Source organism: Rhinoderma darwinii, chromosome 5 (assembly GCF_050947455.1).
Source record: "Rhinoderma darwinii isolate aRhiDar2 chromosome 5, aRhiDar2.hap1, whole genome shotgun sequence".
NCBI classification, from domain to species: Eukaryota; Metazoa; Chordata; class Amphibia; order Anura; family Rhinodermatidae; genus Rhinoderma; species Rhinoderma darwinii.
Window position 1 is genome coordinate 286,199,582 of NC_134691.1, and position 18,145 is coordinate 286,217,726.

At 40.9% G+C, this 18,145-nt stretch overlaps 1 protein-coding gene across 3 annotated transcripts in view; it reads left to right on the forward strand.

The window, feature by feature from the left end:
• ANKRD28 (ankyrin repeat domain 28) overlaps nt 1-18,145 on the forward strand; it is a 134,358-nt gene that overhangs the window by 68,385 nt on the left and 47,828 nt on the right. For all 3 annotated transcript variants that reach the window (XM_075827237.1, XM_075827238.1, XM_075827236.1), the window contains exons 4-8: nt 6,837-6,907; nt 8,655-8,855; nt 10,971-11,058; nt 11,320-11,462; nt 14,222-14,434. In XM_075827237.1, coding sequence (XP_075683352.1) covers nt 6,837-6,907; nt 8,655-8,855; nt 10,971-11,058; nt 11,320-11,462; nt 14,222-14,434 — 716 coding nt within the window. The remainder of the gene's footprint in view (nt 1-6,836; nt 6,908-8,654; nt 8,856-10,970; nt 11,059-11,319; nt 11,463-14,221; nt 14,435-18,145) is intronic.

The following is an 18,145-nucleotide window of genomic DNA, read 5'->3' on the forward strand; positions in this document are numbered from 1 at the left end:
TTTTCCGACGGAAACAATAGCGCAGTCGACTGCGCTATTCCGTCGTTAAAACGGAAACCAGCCGGAATGATGACGAACGGAAACCATTAGCAATGTTTCCGTCACCATTTATCTCAATGGTGATGGAAATGGAAGCTGTGGTTTGTTTGACTTTCCGTTGCGGGGTTCACCCGACGGAAACCTCCGACAGAACCCTGGAGCAGAGAGCCAACGCTGATGTGAACAGGCCCTATGACTAAGCCCACGTACTTAGCCGAGGTAAGAAGCGCTGTTTCTCTGCCTATTAAAAGGGGTTGTGCGGAAAGTGTTCTGCGGTGCAGCTTTCAAATGCGCATCATGATTTATGCTGCGTACTCTAAGCGGAAATGCTGCGTGTTTGGGCCATAGACTTGGACAGTGTAAATTCCACACTAAAATACGCAGTTTGAGTTTTGTTGCGGTTTTATCAGCGATTCTACAGTAAATCTGCACCTGCTTATGATTTCTGCAATTAATGCTTCAAACGAAGTCCACAGGTAAAACCGCTGTGGAAAATTTGCAATGATTTCTGCAGTTACTCTGTGTTTCTGCAGCGATAACCACAGCAAAAACGCACGATTTGCTGCAGATTTCTGCAACGGATTTACCTGCGGATTTCTGAGATTATGCGGCAGATTTTCCGTTGTGAAAAATCTGGGGCATATCTGACCTGTGTGAACATACCCTTAAGGTACCAGAAGTCTTTTGTAGACTGAACAATAGACGGTTTCTTTTTTTTTTTGTTCATTTCTAGGTTTAGTTCCCCTTTTAAGATGTAAACTAGCTAACATACTATTTAGATGCAGAGGGTTTTCAAAGCTCCTTGTCTAATCTGTGTTTTTAGAAGCCATGTATTCTGTGAACATATGATTTACATGTAAATATGTTATTGGTAAGAGGATAATTGCGTTTTTATTCATTTATTAGCAATACGGGGATAGATTTTCGGCACAGTAAAGCCTGGTTATGTGCTTTAATTTCTGTCTTTGACAGATTCAGTATGTGCCGTAGTTTAATAGTGTCATGAAATGTCTTCCATATTCTCCAATGAAACATAATGATAAAACAAATGAAGAGAAAAAAAGTATTTCGCAAGATGAATCATACAAAGACCAACTTCTGCTGGAATGAGTCATTCTAATATTACTCTCGGTGCAGGAACCTTGTAATGCTATAGATTTTATCATGCTTAAAGTAAAATAAAAAGATAAAAAAAAAAAAATAAATAAATATATATATATATATATATATATATATATATATATATATATATATATATATATATATATATATATAAAGAATAGATTGAAAATTCGCAAATATGTGATAAAGAATTTTATAATCGGATTGTACAAGTAGCAGTCACCATGGTGACAGACATTTTTACCTGATTGCTATAGCCAGGTAGTAGTGTTCAGTTTCCACACTGCTGTATCTATAGATCTCTCTATTATATAGCCTAGTTGATGGGCAATTATGTAGGAAAATAAATAAATTTTCAGGTGTACGTCCAAGTACTCGTGGTGTTGAAACGTCAATACTAGAGCATTTTTATTTTTTTTTTACAACGTGTATATTTCTCTGATTTTAAAAACAGAACATCTGTAATACTATAATTCAGTACATTTTAACTAAAAAAAAATTAAGGAGTTGTCCAGTCCGACAAAATTGATGGCCTATCCTCAGTATAGGCCATCAATATGTGATTGGTCTGTGTCCGAGTTCCGGCACCCCGGGAAAGGATCCCTATGAGCTGAAGAAATGAATGGAGAGAAGTGTATGACGCTGATTGGTCACTGATTGGTCAGCGTCATACACTCCCCTGTAGAACGCCCACTTGGTCTAAAGTAAAAACACGCCCACTTGGGCATTAAGCAACTCATTAGCATAAATCTAAAATCGCTAATAAAGTGGTGAACAGTTTTTTTTAAAATAAAAAGCATTACTGTCACCTACATTATAGCGCCGATCTTCTTATGTAGGAGACAGGGCACTTATAATGTGGTGACCGAGTCTCTTTAACACCAAGATAAATTATAACTGGAATTTTTTTCCCGCAGTTCTGAATTTTTTATTTTCATCATGCCTCACAATTTAACCATAGATTACAAATTATTTTCAAACAGGACAGGAATTTTTCCTGCCTTTTTAAATGGTAAATCTGCCTAGTTATGTAGCAATACATCCCCTGCAGTAGCCTGTGAAATTAGTCCCCAGGTGAAGGCTGGTTAAATTCGAACTTGTCTAATTCTTTGGTTTCCCATCGGAAAAACGATGCCAGAGGCATCTGGCAGACACTTTTTGTACCCTCTATTGGAATAACATCCGCTTTTGCTAAAATTGCATGTTCTTGTTAATGGGCAGTCGCGTGATATATTTTGGCTGAAGAATTTTTCCTTCAAAATATTTTTCTATGGTGTGCTTTAAAGTGGATATGTCACTAGGTCATATAAGTTGAACTGGTTAACTGACTTGAATAGCGCTGTCTCCCTGATTCCAGCGCTATCTTTTTTTTTTTTTTTTTCTTCTGGGCCCCCTTGTTCCAGAGATATGGCCCACTGTTATGTTTGCTCCCTATATTCTAAATTGCTGTAGTTGGCCAATGGGATGGAGTTTCCCTTCCTCTGATGTTGACCAATCAGCATGAGGGTAGTGCATGCCCTGTTGGCTAACCAGCAAAAAAGCAGAGAGAGCCAACACAACAGTGGGCCATATCTGAGGAACGAGGTGGTCCAGGAAGAAAGAAAAAAAAACGCACTGGATTTAGGGAGATGCCACTATTCAGGTCAGTTAACCAGTTTAACGTTTATGACCCAGTGACCGGCCCCATTTTAAGGAAATCTATTAATTCAGCATGGGAAGTAATCCATGTAAGGCCGGATTTACACGAGCGTGTGCGTTTTGCGCGCGCAAAAAAAGCTGCGTTTTGCATGCGCAAAAGGTACAAAACAGCTCCGTGTGTCACCCCGTATGATGCGTGGCTGTGTGATTTTCGCGCAGCCGCCATCATTATGTCACTCTGTTTGTTTGTAAACCGAAAAGCACGTGGTTCTTTTCTGTTTTCATTCATAGTTTTAACTGCTGTTGCGTGAATCACGCGCGTCACACAGTGCTTCCGTGTGCTGCGCGTGACTTTCATGCTCCCATTGACTTCAATGGGTGCGTGATGCGCGAACAACGCACAAATATCGGACATGTTGTGAGTTTTACGCAGCGGACACCCGATGCGTAAAAATCACGGGCAGTCTGCACGGCCCCATAGACTAACATAGGACCATGCGAGGCCCGTGAAAATCGCCCGCGTTGCACGGACGTATTACACGTTCGTCTAAATAAGCCCAAAGAGTGGTAATTGTTGTCATAAGGCTGGAATCACACATGCTGGTTTTTTTTAATACGATCCATGGTGCAGTTTTTTGAGCCAAAGCCAATAATGAATTCAAAAGGAAGGGGAAGTATAATGGAAGGACATACTTTTTCTTACTTTTGGATCCACTTTGGCTTAAAAAAAAAAACAAACTACATGTGTGATCCCAGCCTATTGGATGTCATATAATTTTTTAAGAATCCTATAAAGAACAGTTGAGAAGAATTTTTAATTTAGCCCTTTTTTTTTTTGAAAATCATGTACGTGTTTGTTGCGCGAAGAGCCACTTTCCCGGGTTCTGATGTACATATATGTGACGGTGATTGCACGGACAAAGCAGTTCTCATCTGATCTCACAAATTTAACCCCTAAAGCACCACGATCACTGCTCATTGCAGTGCCTTCAAAGGGAGGGTCTCTGTCGCTTTTCTGTGGACATGGTTGTATATGGACAGCCTGGGGTCTGACCAGACCCAAAAAAAAAAGACAAATTACTTTTACACGCATAATACCATAAGAGAATCATCATAAATTGGCTGGCGTAATGTGGGGATGCAGAAAATGTCTTGGTCCCTAAGGGGTTAATGGACAAGGAAGGTTTTTTTTTTCTTCAAATTTTTTGGTCATTTGTTTTTTTTTTCACTCTTTAACCCCTTAATAACCAGCCTATTTTAAACCTCAACGACCAAGGTGATTTTTACATTTTTCCATCGTCTCATTCCAAGAGCTATAACTTTTTTTATTTTTGCGTCGACATAGCTGTATAAGGTCTTGTGTTTTGCGGGACAAGTTGTATTTTTTAATAGCACCATTTTGAGGTACATATTATTATTTATTGATTAACTTTTATTAACTTTTTTTGGGGGGGGGATAGAAAAAAAACTGAAATTTTGCCACACTTTTTTTGCGTCCTAAATCTACGCAGTATACTGTGTGGTATAAATAACACACTAACTTTATTAAGCGGGTTTTTACAATTGCAACGATACAAAATTTGTATAGTTTTTGTATGTTTTACTACTTTTACAAAGTAAAAACGCTTTTTTTTTTCAAAATTATTTGTTTTTGTGTCTCCATATTTGAAGAGCCATAACTTTTTTTATATTGTTCCGCTGATGCAGTTGTAGCAGGGCTTTTTTTTTTTTGCGGGAAGACTTGTAGTTTTTATTGGTACCATTTTGGAGTAAATGCGACTTTTTGATCACTTTTTTTTTTTTTTTTTTAAGTCTGGATTCATAGAAAACAGCAATTTTTCCATAGTTTTTAATTTAATTTTTTATGGCGTTCACCGTGCGGGTTAAATAATGTAATACATTTATAGTCGGGGTCGTTACGGACGCGGCGATACCAAATATGCGTAACTTTTTTACTTTATTTTGGTTTTAGAATAGTAAAGCAGTTTGTAAGGGGAAAAAGTGGGTTTTTAATTTTCACAATTTTTTTTATTAACTTTGTTTTAAACTTTTTTTGTAACTTTTTTACTAGTCCCACTAGGGGAGTTTAATATGCGATTCTCCGATCGCTATTATAATACACTGCAATACTTTAAAACGGACAGGCATCTGCTAGGCCATGCCTCCGGCATGATCTAGCAGGCATTCTCTACAGGCTGACCTGGGGGCCTTTATTAGGCCACCGGCTGCCATCGGAGACATAGACACTCTGTGATTTTATCGCCGGGTGTCGGTGGGAGAGAGAGGGAGCTCCCTCCCTCTCTCCAAAACCACTCAGATGTGGTGCATGCTATTGAGTACCGCTTCTGAGGGGTTAAACGGGTGGGATCGATACTTATATCGATCTCACACGGCAGAGCAGCGCAGCGACGTAAAAAGGCTTATGCATCAGAATAAAACCCGTTAGTGACCACCATGAAAAGGCGTATTAGCGGTCCCTAACAGGTTAATGGCTTTTCTTCAATTTAATATAATGTTATCTTGTATCTTTGCTTTTTGTTCTGAATGACATTGGCGTACGGCAACATGACTTATGTATTCGAGAAGTACAATCTCACTGCAACACACGGAAATGTCTGATAGCAATCTAACCAATGTATAAGCATGCTGCAGCTGTATCCGCTGTTCTGTATGTTGTATATGTATTAGACCGACCTCTCTACAATAAGACATGCTAGGATATAAACACACATTGGGACTGTATAACCTCATCAACAAAAGTTTCACCGACTTCCTGATCATTAAGAAAACTGAATCTGCTCTTGTGGTGAGAGGAAATGTTGGCGAGCCAGCCAATGCGGAGTGACCTGGCGGAAGGTTGTCACAGACTTCCTGATTTGCTTTTCTTACTACCTTATTTTTACTGCTTTGGTCTGTTTAATGTCAGTGCCTGTTGCTGTGGTTACAGGTTCTTCCAGTTTGAGCTGTGAGTCATTATTTTGCCTCCTATTCAAGTGACTTTTTATGCAGATGAAATTCCAGAATGCTGCAGAGCATTAGGAGACCCTGTTTTGGCGCACAGTTTTTTGGCTTTGACCTTTCTGTAGCAGATTGCGATACAGTACGTTGTTGGCTGTGAAATTGACCTTTCATGAATGCTAAATTCTTTGCTTCATAATATAATTTCTAATTTCCATGTATGTTGCTTAAATGGTTAATCACTGAGCATGTTTTTATTATATTAACCTCCCTTTCAGCAATTTTCTCTGCGGGCGAGCGTTTGACTGAAGAATATATTCCAAGTGTTTATCCAATTTCAGGTTAAAATGTAGGATCAAATAGATCTTTACAGCTTGCCATATTCTTTTATTAAAGGGGTATTCCACTCTTGTAGCATTTTTCATCTATCTATTGGATAGGTGAAAAATGCGGATTGGTGGGGTCCGATTGCTGGGACCCCTACCAATCGTCAGAACGTTGCACCCCTCTCCTCAGCTCTCCCCCAGCCGCAAGCCAACGGCTAGGAGGAGTTTTAATTGAGTGCAAGATGCGCATTTGTAATCCCGCTCCATTTAAAGTCTATCTGGCTGCTGAATACTTTCCATCAGCCCCATGGACTTTGAATGGATTGAGCAGCACCGTGCATAGTGGATAAGTGGAAAATGCTGGAGGTTGGAATTCCCCTTTAAATGAGTAAAACATTTTGGATAGGTGATGAATGTAGTTAGTGGGGAAAACCCTGTAAATGAATAAAGGGGCAAAAGAAAAAGGTAAACCACCAGATTTTTTTGGCTTTTAGTTTTCATCCGTTATAGGGATAGTGTACCACTGCTGGATATTTCAATCTAGGGCAGGTTGACATGTAAGGTGTTGTATGTTAGTAATACTTCATTGCTATGACGACATGAAGGACTGGTACTTTTTGAATAAGATCCGGTGGACTTTCTATAAATGTTTTATTTTGCTTTTATGCCTTCAGCAACATCCTGTAATAGTTTAATTTTTGTAGCGTTTCTACGTCCTTTTTTCTAAGCGTTCTCTGTGCATCTCTTTTACAGGAGCCAGAGTAAATGCCAAAGACAGCAAATGGTTGACTCCTCTACACAGAGCTGTGGCGTCCTGTAGTGAGGTAAGTCTGAAGAACTCTCTCCTGCTCTGTTCACACTGAGTGTTTTGACGCTAAAACCGTGTCGGTATCCGTGACAAAAAACTGCCAAAATTGCCCCCTCCCCATTGATTTCAATGGGAGGCTGAGGCATTTTTTTCCCGGGCGGGTTTTAACCATTCGCGGGGGGAAAAAAAAGCGTCATGTCCTTTTAGTTTCCAAGTGTTTTTCGCTGTATTTTTGCCAGCAGTCCTTGCATTAGCTTCAATGGCCGAGGTCGAAAACCGCAGCAAAAAAAAAGCGGAGGCAGGTCAAAATCTGCCTCAAAATTCCTGAAGGAATTCTGAGGCAGAATTTTTTTTTTCTGCCTGCAATAAACTGTGTGAACAGGGCCTAAATGGGCATATTCCCCTGAATATTATATACACATCCCTTATTGACACTTCGTATATATATATAATGAACTGACATTAGCTGGGAGATGTTTTGACTCCTTTCCCAAATCTAAAGTAGACCAAAAATAAATCGCTAATCTGTATGAGGTCTTTCTACTTAAATTCTTTTCTTACTGCACAATTGTAAATGTATAGAAATTCCAGGGTTTGCAGATGACTAAGAAGGAGCCTCCATTTACAGGACACCCTGCAGTAGACAAAGGGATTTTCTTTATTTCACTTGTACATTATTCCATGAAAAGTGAATGGTTATGTTTACCTTGTGTGATTTTATTCATTTCTATCCCTATACAGTTTTTTTCCTGTTGAAGCTTTTAGCGTATTTTACTATATTCATACTGCAGTATTGTTGCAGAAATTTCTCCAAGTTTCCCATTCATCTGAATAGCCAGGCCATTCAAATGAATGGAACTGAATTTCAGTCGCAGAAATTTCTGCAACGTGTCTGCTGCATGTGAATATACCCTTCGATTTATTATTTTTTGTCACTCCTACCTCCCATATCATTACCTGAGAACATTGCGAGAGTACAGGAATCTCCTCAGTTATGAATTTCTGCTTCTATATAATATCTTTATCTGGAGATTATACACAGATATATAAATATACCTACTACATGAGTAAGATGGGGGCAAGATTTTAAGGTATTACAAAATGTTTTGTAAAGCTATTGAACCCCATGAACGTATTATCACGTAACACTACGTCACAGCCGTTAAGGGGTTGTATGGAGCGGGCTCACGAGCGGTTACAGCCGACACCTCACTGCAACAGACGGAGTGAGATATCACTTTGATTCCGCCCGTTTAAGACCTTTGATGCCGCTGTCAATAGCTACTGCGGCATCTACGCGGTTAGAAAGAGGGGACATCCCTCTCAGACAGCCAATCGCCAACCTCTTCTCCCTCTCGCGATCACGAGGTGCTGATGGTAGTCATGGCAGCCTGGGTGCCCAACGAATGCCACCCAGTACTGGCATCAATGTGCTCTTATAAAGCCCTGCCAGAGACACGGCTCAATAGGAACCTATCAAAATTACGGTATACTGCAATACGTAGGAATTGTAGTATATAGTGCAAGCGATTAAACGATCTTTGGTTCAGGTCTCCTGGATTTTGCAAGTACTGCAGCCCCTTCAATCTAGCAATAATTGATGGTCCCACTGCTTTGACCCAAATCAGTCATTTTTACTGTTTTTTGTTTTTTTTTCCAGTTTTTAGAAAAAAAACTTTTCATCGAATTTTGGATAACAAAGTTTTGAGGCTGTGACTTTTTTATTACTTGGCACGTTTCACAATTTTTCCTTATTTTCCCAGGATGCCGTTCAGGTGCTGTTAAAACATTCAGTTGATGTCAACGCACGTGACAAAAACTGGCAGACTCCCTTGCATATAGCTGCAGCAAACAAAGCTGTGAAGTGTGCGGAAGCACTGGTGCCTCTTCTCAGCAATGTTAATGTTTCGGACAGAGCAGGGAGAACAGCGTTACACCATGCAGCCTTCAGCGGGCATGTTGAGGTACGGTATAGAAGCTTATGTCATTTGTCTTCATTATATATTCATGCATAACCTGCACTCTTTGTATGTTGTATTTAGTGGTAATGCTCTAGCTCTTAATCTTTGAGCATTTGTTTAGTTCGGCTACTGGGAGGCAAATACCTCTAGGTAGCCATAATCAAGCACAGCAATGTTCTTTAGAGACATCGGCTGTCCAATTTCAGAAGCACTGCTTGAATGTACAATTCAGTTCACCCTCCTTGTCGCATAGGTTTGCTATATGTGGCAAGTTCAAGAGTCATGCTTTTGTGACTCCTTTCTAAATCCGCATTTTGCCCTGTGTGACTTGGTAATGATATTTTAAGCCTACATTTCTGTTGACTGATAAAATAATTTGACATTAAGAGGTAATTTACTTTTTCTTATCATAGTGTGAATAAACTGACTTTTTAATTTAAATTAGTTTAGTCTTTTAAGGCTGGATTCACACGAGCATGTTAAGGACGGAACGTTTTTCAGCCGCACGTCCTGGACCGAACACACTGCAGGGAGTCGGGCTCCTAGCATCATAGTTATGTATGACACTAGGAGTCCCAGCCTCGCTGCAGGACAACTGTCCCGTACTGTAATCATGTTTTAAGTACGGGACAGTAGTTCCACGGAGTTCCACTGTGTTTGGTCTGGGACTTGCGGCCGAAATATGTTCCGTCCTTTACGGACCGAACATGCTCGTGTGAATCCAGCCTAAGTGTAACTACAACTTCGCTGTGGAAAAGTTTTATTTTGACATTTCTTTTGGTTTTGCACTGTGCTCTGGAAACAGTGATTTTGCAAGTTGTCAACATGTTTGAAAGAGAACTTAGAGGACCTGTCGTGGTTTTTTTTTTAAGCCCATACTTTCCCTTATTCCTGGTGTCCTCTTAAATCCAGCGCTGTCACTTTTTGGGCGGTCCCATTGTCCCGCTACGGCCCCTGCTCTGCTTGGTGCCTAATATGCTAATTTTGAATAAAGGTAGAGAGAAGGAGGGGGAGGGTAAAATGTTGAGCTGCGTTCAGTTTTAAACTTAATTGTATTTGAACAGTGGGCCAGGAATGGGATTGTGGGATTCCCCTTTTAAAAAAAGAAAAATGTGTGTTTATGTTTGATATGCCTGTAATTGACGCCAAGCATAAGAAAGACATGCCCTTTGGTTTAGCCCCACCCCTTCCACCACATCCGCAGAAACATGGAGACAACCAGGGTAAACGTTTTTCTTCCGGTTCGTTTTATTTTTTTCTTTCTCATTCGTTTGTAGATTTTGTATTCCTTTATGTGACTGGTTATTCTGTTACAGGTTGTCCCTGATTTACTACAACTATTCTGTGTTAACCATTTCTGTCTCTTCATAATCTGAATAGGACATTTAATAGTTTTCTAAAACTTACTTGTGGTCATTTGTTTTAGTCTCTTGTCCTAAATTCCTAATTTGTCTCTTGTGCTCTTTGTGTGACCGTATTTAAAGAGGACTTGACATCCTTTCCTAACATCTATTTTACATATATTACCTTTAACCTGCTCCCCTCTGTTCCTGAGTAATTATTCCCAGTACTTTAGATGCCCGATATGGTAATTCACTGTAGTTAGCCAACGGGGCATGAACTGCAGTGAATCTCCCTGGGTGGAGCCATCTTCGCTGTCCAAGCAGCTTATGACCAGCCTTATCCAGTGTGATCTCGCTAGACCACGCCGGCACAAGACTTCTTATCAAGCACATTTGTCATAAACTGCCTTGCGCTAATTGGACAGAATCATAGGCAGTGAAGATGGCGCCACCCATGGAGATTCGCTATAGTTCGTGCCCCATTAGCTAACTGAAGTGAATTACCATATCAGGCGCCTAAAGTAGGGAGCATAATTACTCAGGAATAAGGGTGGGGGGCAGAAGAAAAAAACAAAGAAGGCAATCGAAATGGGGAGGGAGCCGGCTAAAGGTTACATTTGATGTTAGGACCTGGTGACATGTCCCCTTTAACAACGTGGTAAGATTTTCTGGCTTCTCTTCATAAATAATGTTTTTCTCATCATGATATAAACTAAATCTGCATGACTTCACGCTCTTATCTCCTGACCATCTTAAGATTTTTTTGACATTGCAGATGGTCAGTTTACTTTTATCACGAGGTGCCAATATCAATGCATTTGACAAGAAAGACAGGAGAGCGATACATTGGGCCTCCTACATGGGTAAGTTTTTATTACATAACACAATTTCTGCAAACCTTATCCCATCTCTGAAGTTGGATAATCATCTACAGTATATTGTATCTGAAGGTGCTTTTCTGTTGTATAAAAAGTTAAAAGCCAAAAGGGGGTGGAGCTTGAGGTAAAATTGTTGGCCCTGATCATCTAATAAGAGGTTGTTTTAACAGACATTCCCTTTAAAACACACACTTATTTTACTCATGTACTATCAGTAGTTGTCTTTATTTATTTTTTTTCTTTTAGGTCACATTGAAGTTGTCAAATTACTTGTGACTCACGGAGCAGAAGTTATGTGCAAAGACAAGAAATCCTACACACCACTGCATGCTGCATCCTCTAGTGGGATGATCAGTGTAGTCAAGTATTTGTTGGACTTTGGAGTGGATGTAAGTAAGAGAGATTTACTTTGAAGTTACCTTGTATTTCCCCTGCCTCGAGGCCTTCCATTCTTTATTTTGTCTGGACTTGTTCAGAGTAAGGGTATGTGCACACGATGAGAGGCTTTTACGGCTGAAATGACAGACTGTTTTCAGGAGAAAACAGCTGCCTCGTTTCAGCCGTAAAAGCTCCTCCTCGTAATATACGAGGCGTCTGTGACGCTCGTATATCTTGAGCTGCTCTTCATTGAGTTCAATGAAGAACGGCTCAAATTACGTTGCAAAGAAGTGCCCTGCACTTCTTTGCCGAGGCAGTCAATTTACGCGTCGTCGTTTGACAGCTGTCAAACGACGACGCGTAAATGACAGGTCGTCTGCACAATACGTCGGCAAACCCATTCAAATGAATGGGCAGATGTTTGCCGACGTATTGTAGCCCTATTTTCAGACGTAAAACGAGGCATAATACGCCTCGTTTACGTCTGAAAATAGGTTGTGTGAACCCAGCCTAATAAGCTGTCAATAGTGCCTTACGCCTCCATTCACACGACAGGGTCCGAGTGTTTTGGGACGTTTTTCCCGGCCGGTTTGCATCAGTTTTGCATCCATTCCGGGCCGTGTTGCCGATTTTCACCCGTTTTGCATCCGTTTTTTTCCCTGTCCGTTTTAAAATCGGATGAATTTCATTTAAATTTGTTGCCACACACAGCCCTCTGTAGGTAATGCCACACAGCCCTCTGTAGGTAATGCCACACAGCCCCCTGTAGGTAATGCCACGCAGCCCCCTGTAGGTAATGCCACGCAGCCCCCTGTAGGTAATGCCACGCAGCCCCCTGTAGGTAATGCCACGCAGCCCCCTGTAGGTAATGCCACGCAGCCCCCTGTAGGTAATGCCACGCAGCCCCCTGTAGGTAATGCCACGCAGCCCCCTGTAGGTAATGCCACCCAGCCCCCTGTAGGTAATGCCACCCAGCCCCCTGTAGGTAATGCCACCCAGCCCCCTGTAGGTAATGCCACCCAGCCCCCTGTAGGTAATGCCACCCAGCCCCCTGTAGGTAATGCCACCCAGCCCCCTGTAGGTAATGCCACCCAGCCCCCTGTAGGTAATGCCACCCAGCCCCCTGTAGGTAATGCCACCCAGCCCCCTGTAGGTAATGCCACCCTGCCCCCTGTAGGTAATGCCACCCTGCCCCCTGTAGGTAATGCCACCTCAATGGCGGCCGGGTAAACGGCCGAAAATAGGACATGTCCCATTTTTTGACGGCCAGGTTTCCCAGGCCGTCAAAAAATCGGTCGTGTGAATAGCCTCATTAGGGGTCTATTGTTCCTACTGCAGCTGGGTGACGGCCGTTTCATGAACGGCCGTCACCCGGCCGGGAAACCCTGTCGTGTGAATAAGGGCTTCATTTTCCACAATTTAATTTTTAATTTTATAAAAGCGAAAATATAATGGGTTTAATAAACCGAGTAGATCCTAAAAAGCATATGGCAATTCTGCAGTACAGTGCGCTTTAAATCTGCAATTCTGAATTGTTTAGGGCCAGTTCACACAGTGTTTTTTTATGCGGAAACCCCATCAGGAAACACGCCAAAAAACTTCCGAAAATGCCCCTCATTGATTTCAATGGGAGGCGGAGGTGTTTTTTTCCAACGAGCGGAAATGGGACATCAATGGGAGGCAGAGAAAGCGTATTTTGCGGCGTTTTATGGCCGCGGGCGAATTACGTCGCGATAATCAGCGTGCAGGCAGAGGAAAATCTGCCTCAAAATTTCCATATGGAATTTTGAGGCAGATTTTCCTCCTGCAAAAAACTCCTTGTGAACCCAGTTATTAGGCTATGTTCACACGGAGTATTTTGGGGGAGGAATATCTGCCTCAAAATTCCGTTTGGAACTTTGAGGCAGAAATTCCTCTCCCTGCACGCCGATTTTCGCGGCAATTATCGCGCCGTTTTTCGCCCGCGGCCATTGAGCGCCGCGGGCATAAACCAGCGAGAAATACGCTTTCTCCTGCCTCCCATTGAAGTCAATGGGAGGTCGGAGGCGGAAGCGCCCGAAGATAGGGCATGTCGCTTCTTTTTCCCCGCGAGGCAGTTTTACTGCTCACGGGAAAAAGACGCCGACGCCTCCCATTGAAATCAATGGGAGGCGTTCTCGGGCCGTTTCTGCCGAGTTTTGCGACGCGGTTTCCGCGTCAAAAAACTCGGCAAAATACCCCGTGTGAAGATTGATCAAGGTGTCATGTAGGCTCCCATGTAATATATATAGATGATATATATTAGTCCAAATATAGATGAATACAGCACTCCAACATACCCATATATCAGGCCGTCTACTCGTCACCAGGGGATGAATCAATTCCCCAACTTGAAATAGAGAGCAACCATAGAACGCAGTAACGGTACCAGGACTTCAGAGTAGATGAAACGGTGGATTTATTCACCTCAAGTGAGCGACGTTTCGTTTCAACAGAGAACCTTTCTCAAGCTAAGGAAGGTTCTCTGTTGAACCGAAACGTCGCTCACTTGAGGTGAATAAATCCACCGTTTCATCTACTCTGAAGTCCTGGTGCCGTTACTGCGTTCTATGGTTGCTCTGTCTCTATCTATATATATATATATATATATATATATATATATATAATGTATATGTGTGTATGTGTATATATAGCTCTCTATCGATAGATATATATCTTTATTTTATTTGCATTTTGAAATTCAGTAGTAGATGCTTTACACCTCCCTTTTTATTTTTCTCCTTCTAATCAGATGAATGAATCGAATGCTTATGGAAACACACCCCTTCATGTGGCCTGCTACAACGGACAAGATGTAGTGGTGAATGAATTTCTAGATATTGGTGCTTATGTGAACCTAGTAAATGAACGCGGCTTTTCTCCATTACATTTTGCTGCTGCATCGACACATGGAGCGTTGTGTCTGGAAATCTTAGTTTGCAATGGCGCAGATGTAAATATTAAGGTGAGTGACGTTAAGTTCACATTTTATGTCATTTACTTTTTTGTTTTTGTATGAAGCCACTTTCTAGGAATGATGGGTCTCTACTCACAAAAGTTATGATGGAATATTTGTTGTACTGACAAAACAATTAACAATAAAAAAAAAACACTTGTGTAATTTGAATAAATATAATTTTTCATTTTTTGTCAAACATAAAATTACTATTGGACTAAGTTTACAATATCTGTGGATTACACTCATCAAGAACATGTGCCACTGACGTATTCATATACAGTTAAGAGTCTGCCGTTAAATTCCATTAAAATAGAAAGCATCTACGGTATATTTCTCCACCCTAAAACAGTTGTATTGCAGAGCATAGTCTGCACTCTTTTGGCATACCTTTGTGACCCATACATTGGAAGGTTTTATCTATGTGAAGCCTGAGTTAGGTGGGGACCAGGGACAGGCTTATCTGGTATATGGAGAACAATGCTGCGCTTTTTTTGCTAGACCCTTTTTAAGATGCACCAGTGCCTTCATAAAAGTGATAGCACCCTAAGTTAGTTTTTGCACTTGCTCCACTGTTGTGACTTCTTCATACATGATTGTGCCTCTTGTAAAATATTACAATCTTAAAGAGGCTCTGTCACCAGATTATAAGTGTCCTATCTCCTACATAATCTGATTGGCGCTGTAATGTAGATAACAACTGTGTTTTTTATTTTGAGAAACAATATTTTTTGAGCAAGTTATGAGCAATTTTCGATTTATGCTAATTAGTTTCTTAATGACCAACTGGGCGTTGTACAGAGGAGTGCATGACGCTGACCAATCAGGGTCATACACATCTCATTGTTCCAGCCCATTGTTACAGCGTGATTGTGCAGTGAAAGAATCTGGACTGGAACAATGAGAAGTGCAGGACACTGATTGGTCAGCCTCATACACTCCTCTGTACAACGCCCAGTTGGTCATTAAGAAACAAATTAGCATAAATCGAAAATTGCTCATAACTTGCTCTATAATGATGGTTTTTCAAAACGAAAACAACTGCTGTTCTCTACATTCCAGCGCCGATCAGATTATGTAGGAGATAGGGCACTGATAATCTGGTGACAGAGCCTCTGTAAAGCTTTTTTTTTTTTTTTTTCTTTCAAGGGGTAACCCCTTTTAGCTTGGGTGTTTTGATGGTGTGTTGATGACAAGACCTCTGGCATTTAGTTATTACTGCCCTCTGGTGTATACATTAAAAAATGTAGTATTCGGGTAGGGTAACACAGAGCGGCCAAAAACCGAGCAGGAATGCGGTTTCACCGCAATTCAGTGCGGTTTTTAAATTGAAAATGACTAAGACTTTGCAGCTAAACAGTTTGATTGTTAATGGCCGCATGGTTTAGTGGGTAAAACTGCTGGTTAGCTGCAAAATCGTACGGCCATTAACTATCGATTTTAAAAACCGTACTAATTTGCCGTAAAATTGCATACTGAATGCGGTTTTATGTCTCCGTCTCAGCAGCCTGGCGCTCTGTGTGGTTCTACCCTTATATTGCACCCTTTCAAGTAGATTTCCTATAGAGGAAAATCCCAATGATTTCCGTAGGCCCTAATAGACATCTGAACAAGGGTTGTCTTTGCATTCAATTTTAAGTATAGTGTTATTCAATGAATAACCGTAAGGAATACATATATTTCATGTTCCTATGACACATTAAAAAGTAACTGAACGTCAGGAAAACTTTTAAAGCAACATAAGCGTGTTTTATTTTTTACTTTATTTTTTTATTTATTTATATCCAGCTGATGTTGCTTTAAAGAGTAACTGAACTTTTGCAAACATGTCATAGGAACATATCAAAAGTTTTGATCAGTGGTGGTCCGGCTGCTGAGACCCCAACCATCTCTTGGCTGAGCGGCTTCTTCCCCCTTCGTTTCAGTGATGGTAGGGATCTCCGCACCTGGACCCCCACCAATCAATACTTCTGCTATGATGTGAACATTTTTGAAAAAAGATCAGTTTCTCTTTAAAGGGAACCTGTCACCAGCATTTCACCAACTAAACCAGCAATACCTGGTGGCAGTGGGTGAAAAATCATTTCTATATAACCTATAATTGTCTTCTTAGTCGGCTCTGTAGCTTTAGTATTCAGTTTTTTAGTGTTCCTGTGCCGTATGCTAATGAGCATAAAAGAGTCAGATCTTCGTTTGGAAAGAGTCATATCTTCATTCCTCAAGTCTTTCCGAGTTTAAACCGCCTCCTTACTTTTGATTGACAGCTCCTCGCCTTTCCCCAGCACACTAAATCCTACGCTTGTGCATGGACGTCCCCTGCTGGGGTGTGCGCACAAAGTGACACCGAATTATTACGATAAAAGGCGCAAAGCGTTTGCAGACCGTTATTTACAGTCGGAGGAGGAGTTTGAGAGGGGATAACGGTAATGAACTTTTGATAGCAGCGGCCAGTGAGGGATAAGTAAAGTTCAATAGGTGAAATGCTGGTGACAGGTTCCCTTTAAGTAGTGATGCATCACTATAAATGTCATCCTCTTATTGCTATGCAAATATGTATTTAACCCCTTGAAGTCAAAGCCATTTTATTTTAGTTTTTCACTCCCCGCCTTCTATGAGCCATAACTTTTTTTATTTTTCAGTCAAAGGAGGGGTTTGAGGGTTTATTTTTTTTGCGGGAGGAGTTGTAGTTTCTACATAATGTACTGGGCAACGGAAAAAATTTATTTTGTGGGGTGGAATTGTAAAAAACTGATTCCTCCATTTTCGTTTGTGTTTAGTTTTTACGTCTTTCACCGTGCGTCAAAAACAATTTAACTTTATTCTGCTGGTCAATACGATTACGGTGATGCCAAATTTAAATAGTTAATGTTTTACTCCTTTTACAACTAAAAAACTATTTGTCAGATAAACAAAAATGATTTGTGTCACCACATTCTGTAAGCCATAACTTTTTTTTATTTCTTTGTCAATTGAGCGGTATGTGGGCTTTTTTTTGTGGCACGGGCTGTGGTTTTATTGGTACAATTTTTTGGTACATATGACTTTTTGATCACTTTTTATAAAAAAAAATTTTTTATCACTAAGTTGACAAAAAAAAAGCGATTTCTGGTCTTTTTATAGGTTATTTTCTTTTTACGGCATTCACCGTGCGAATTTAATGCTATATTGTTATAGTTATGACTTTTACAGACAGAGCGATACAAATTTAGTTACATTTTTTTGTTTTTTACATTACTTTAGAGGAAAATTGAGAAAAGAGGGGTTTTTGAACTTTGCATGTTTTGATTATTTATTTTTAGTTTTTTTTACACCTTTTCTTGGTTCCCCTAGGGGACTTGAACAAGCTATCCTTAGATCACTGGTACAATACACTGCACTACTAATGTATTGCAGTGTATAGTCTTTTTTTACAGGATTCTGTTAAGCCCTGCCACAGGCTTAGAGTCAGAGTGAAGGCAGTCCTGGGGGCCTTCGTTAGGCCCCTGGGCTGCCATAACAGCCAATGGCGACCCTCGATCTTGCTATGGGGCCGCCGATGAGCTGCCGGAGGGTGGCGCCCCCCTCTCTCTATAATGCCTCAGATGCTGCGGTCGCAATTAAACGGCCAGGAAAAGCGGGATCGCTGTCACTTCCGGGTGTCGGCTGTAAAAGATAGCTGACACCCACAGCGTATGGCGTGCACTCCGTACTTCTCCCCTTCACCATGATGTGCCGGTACGT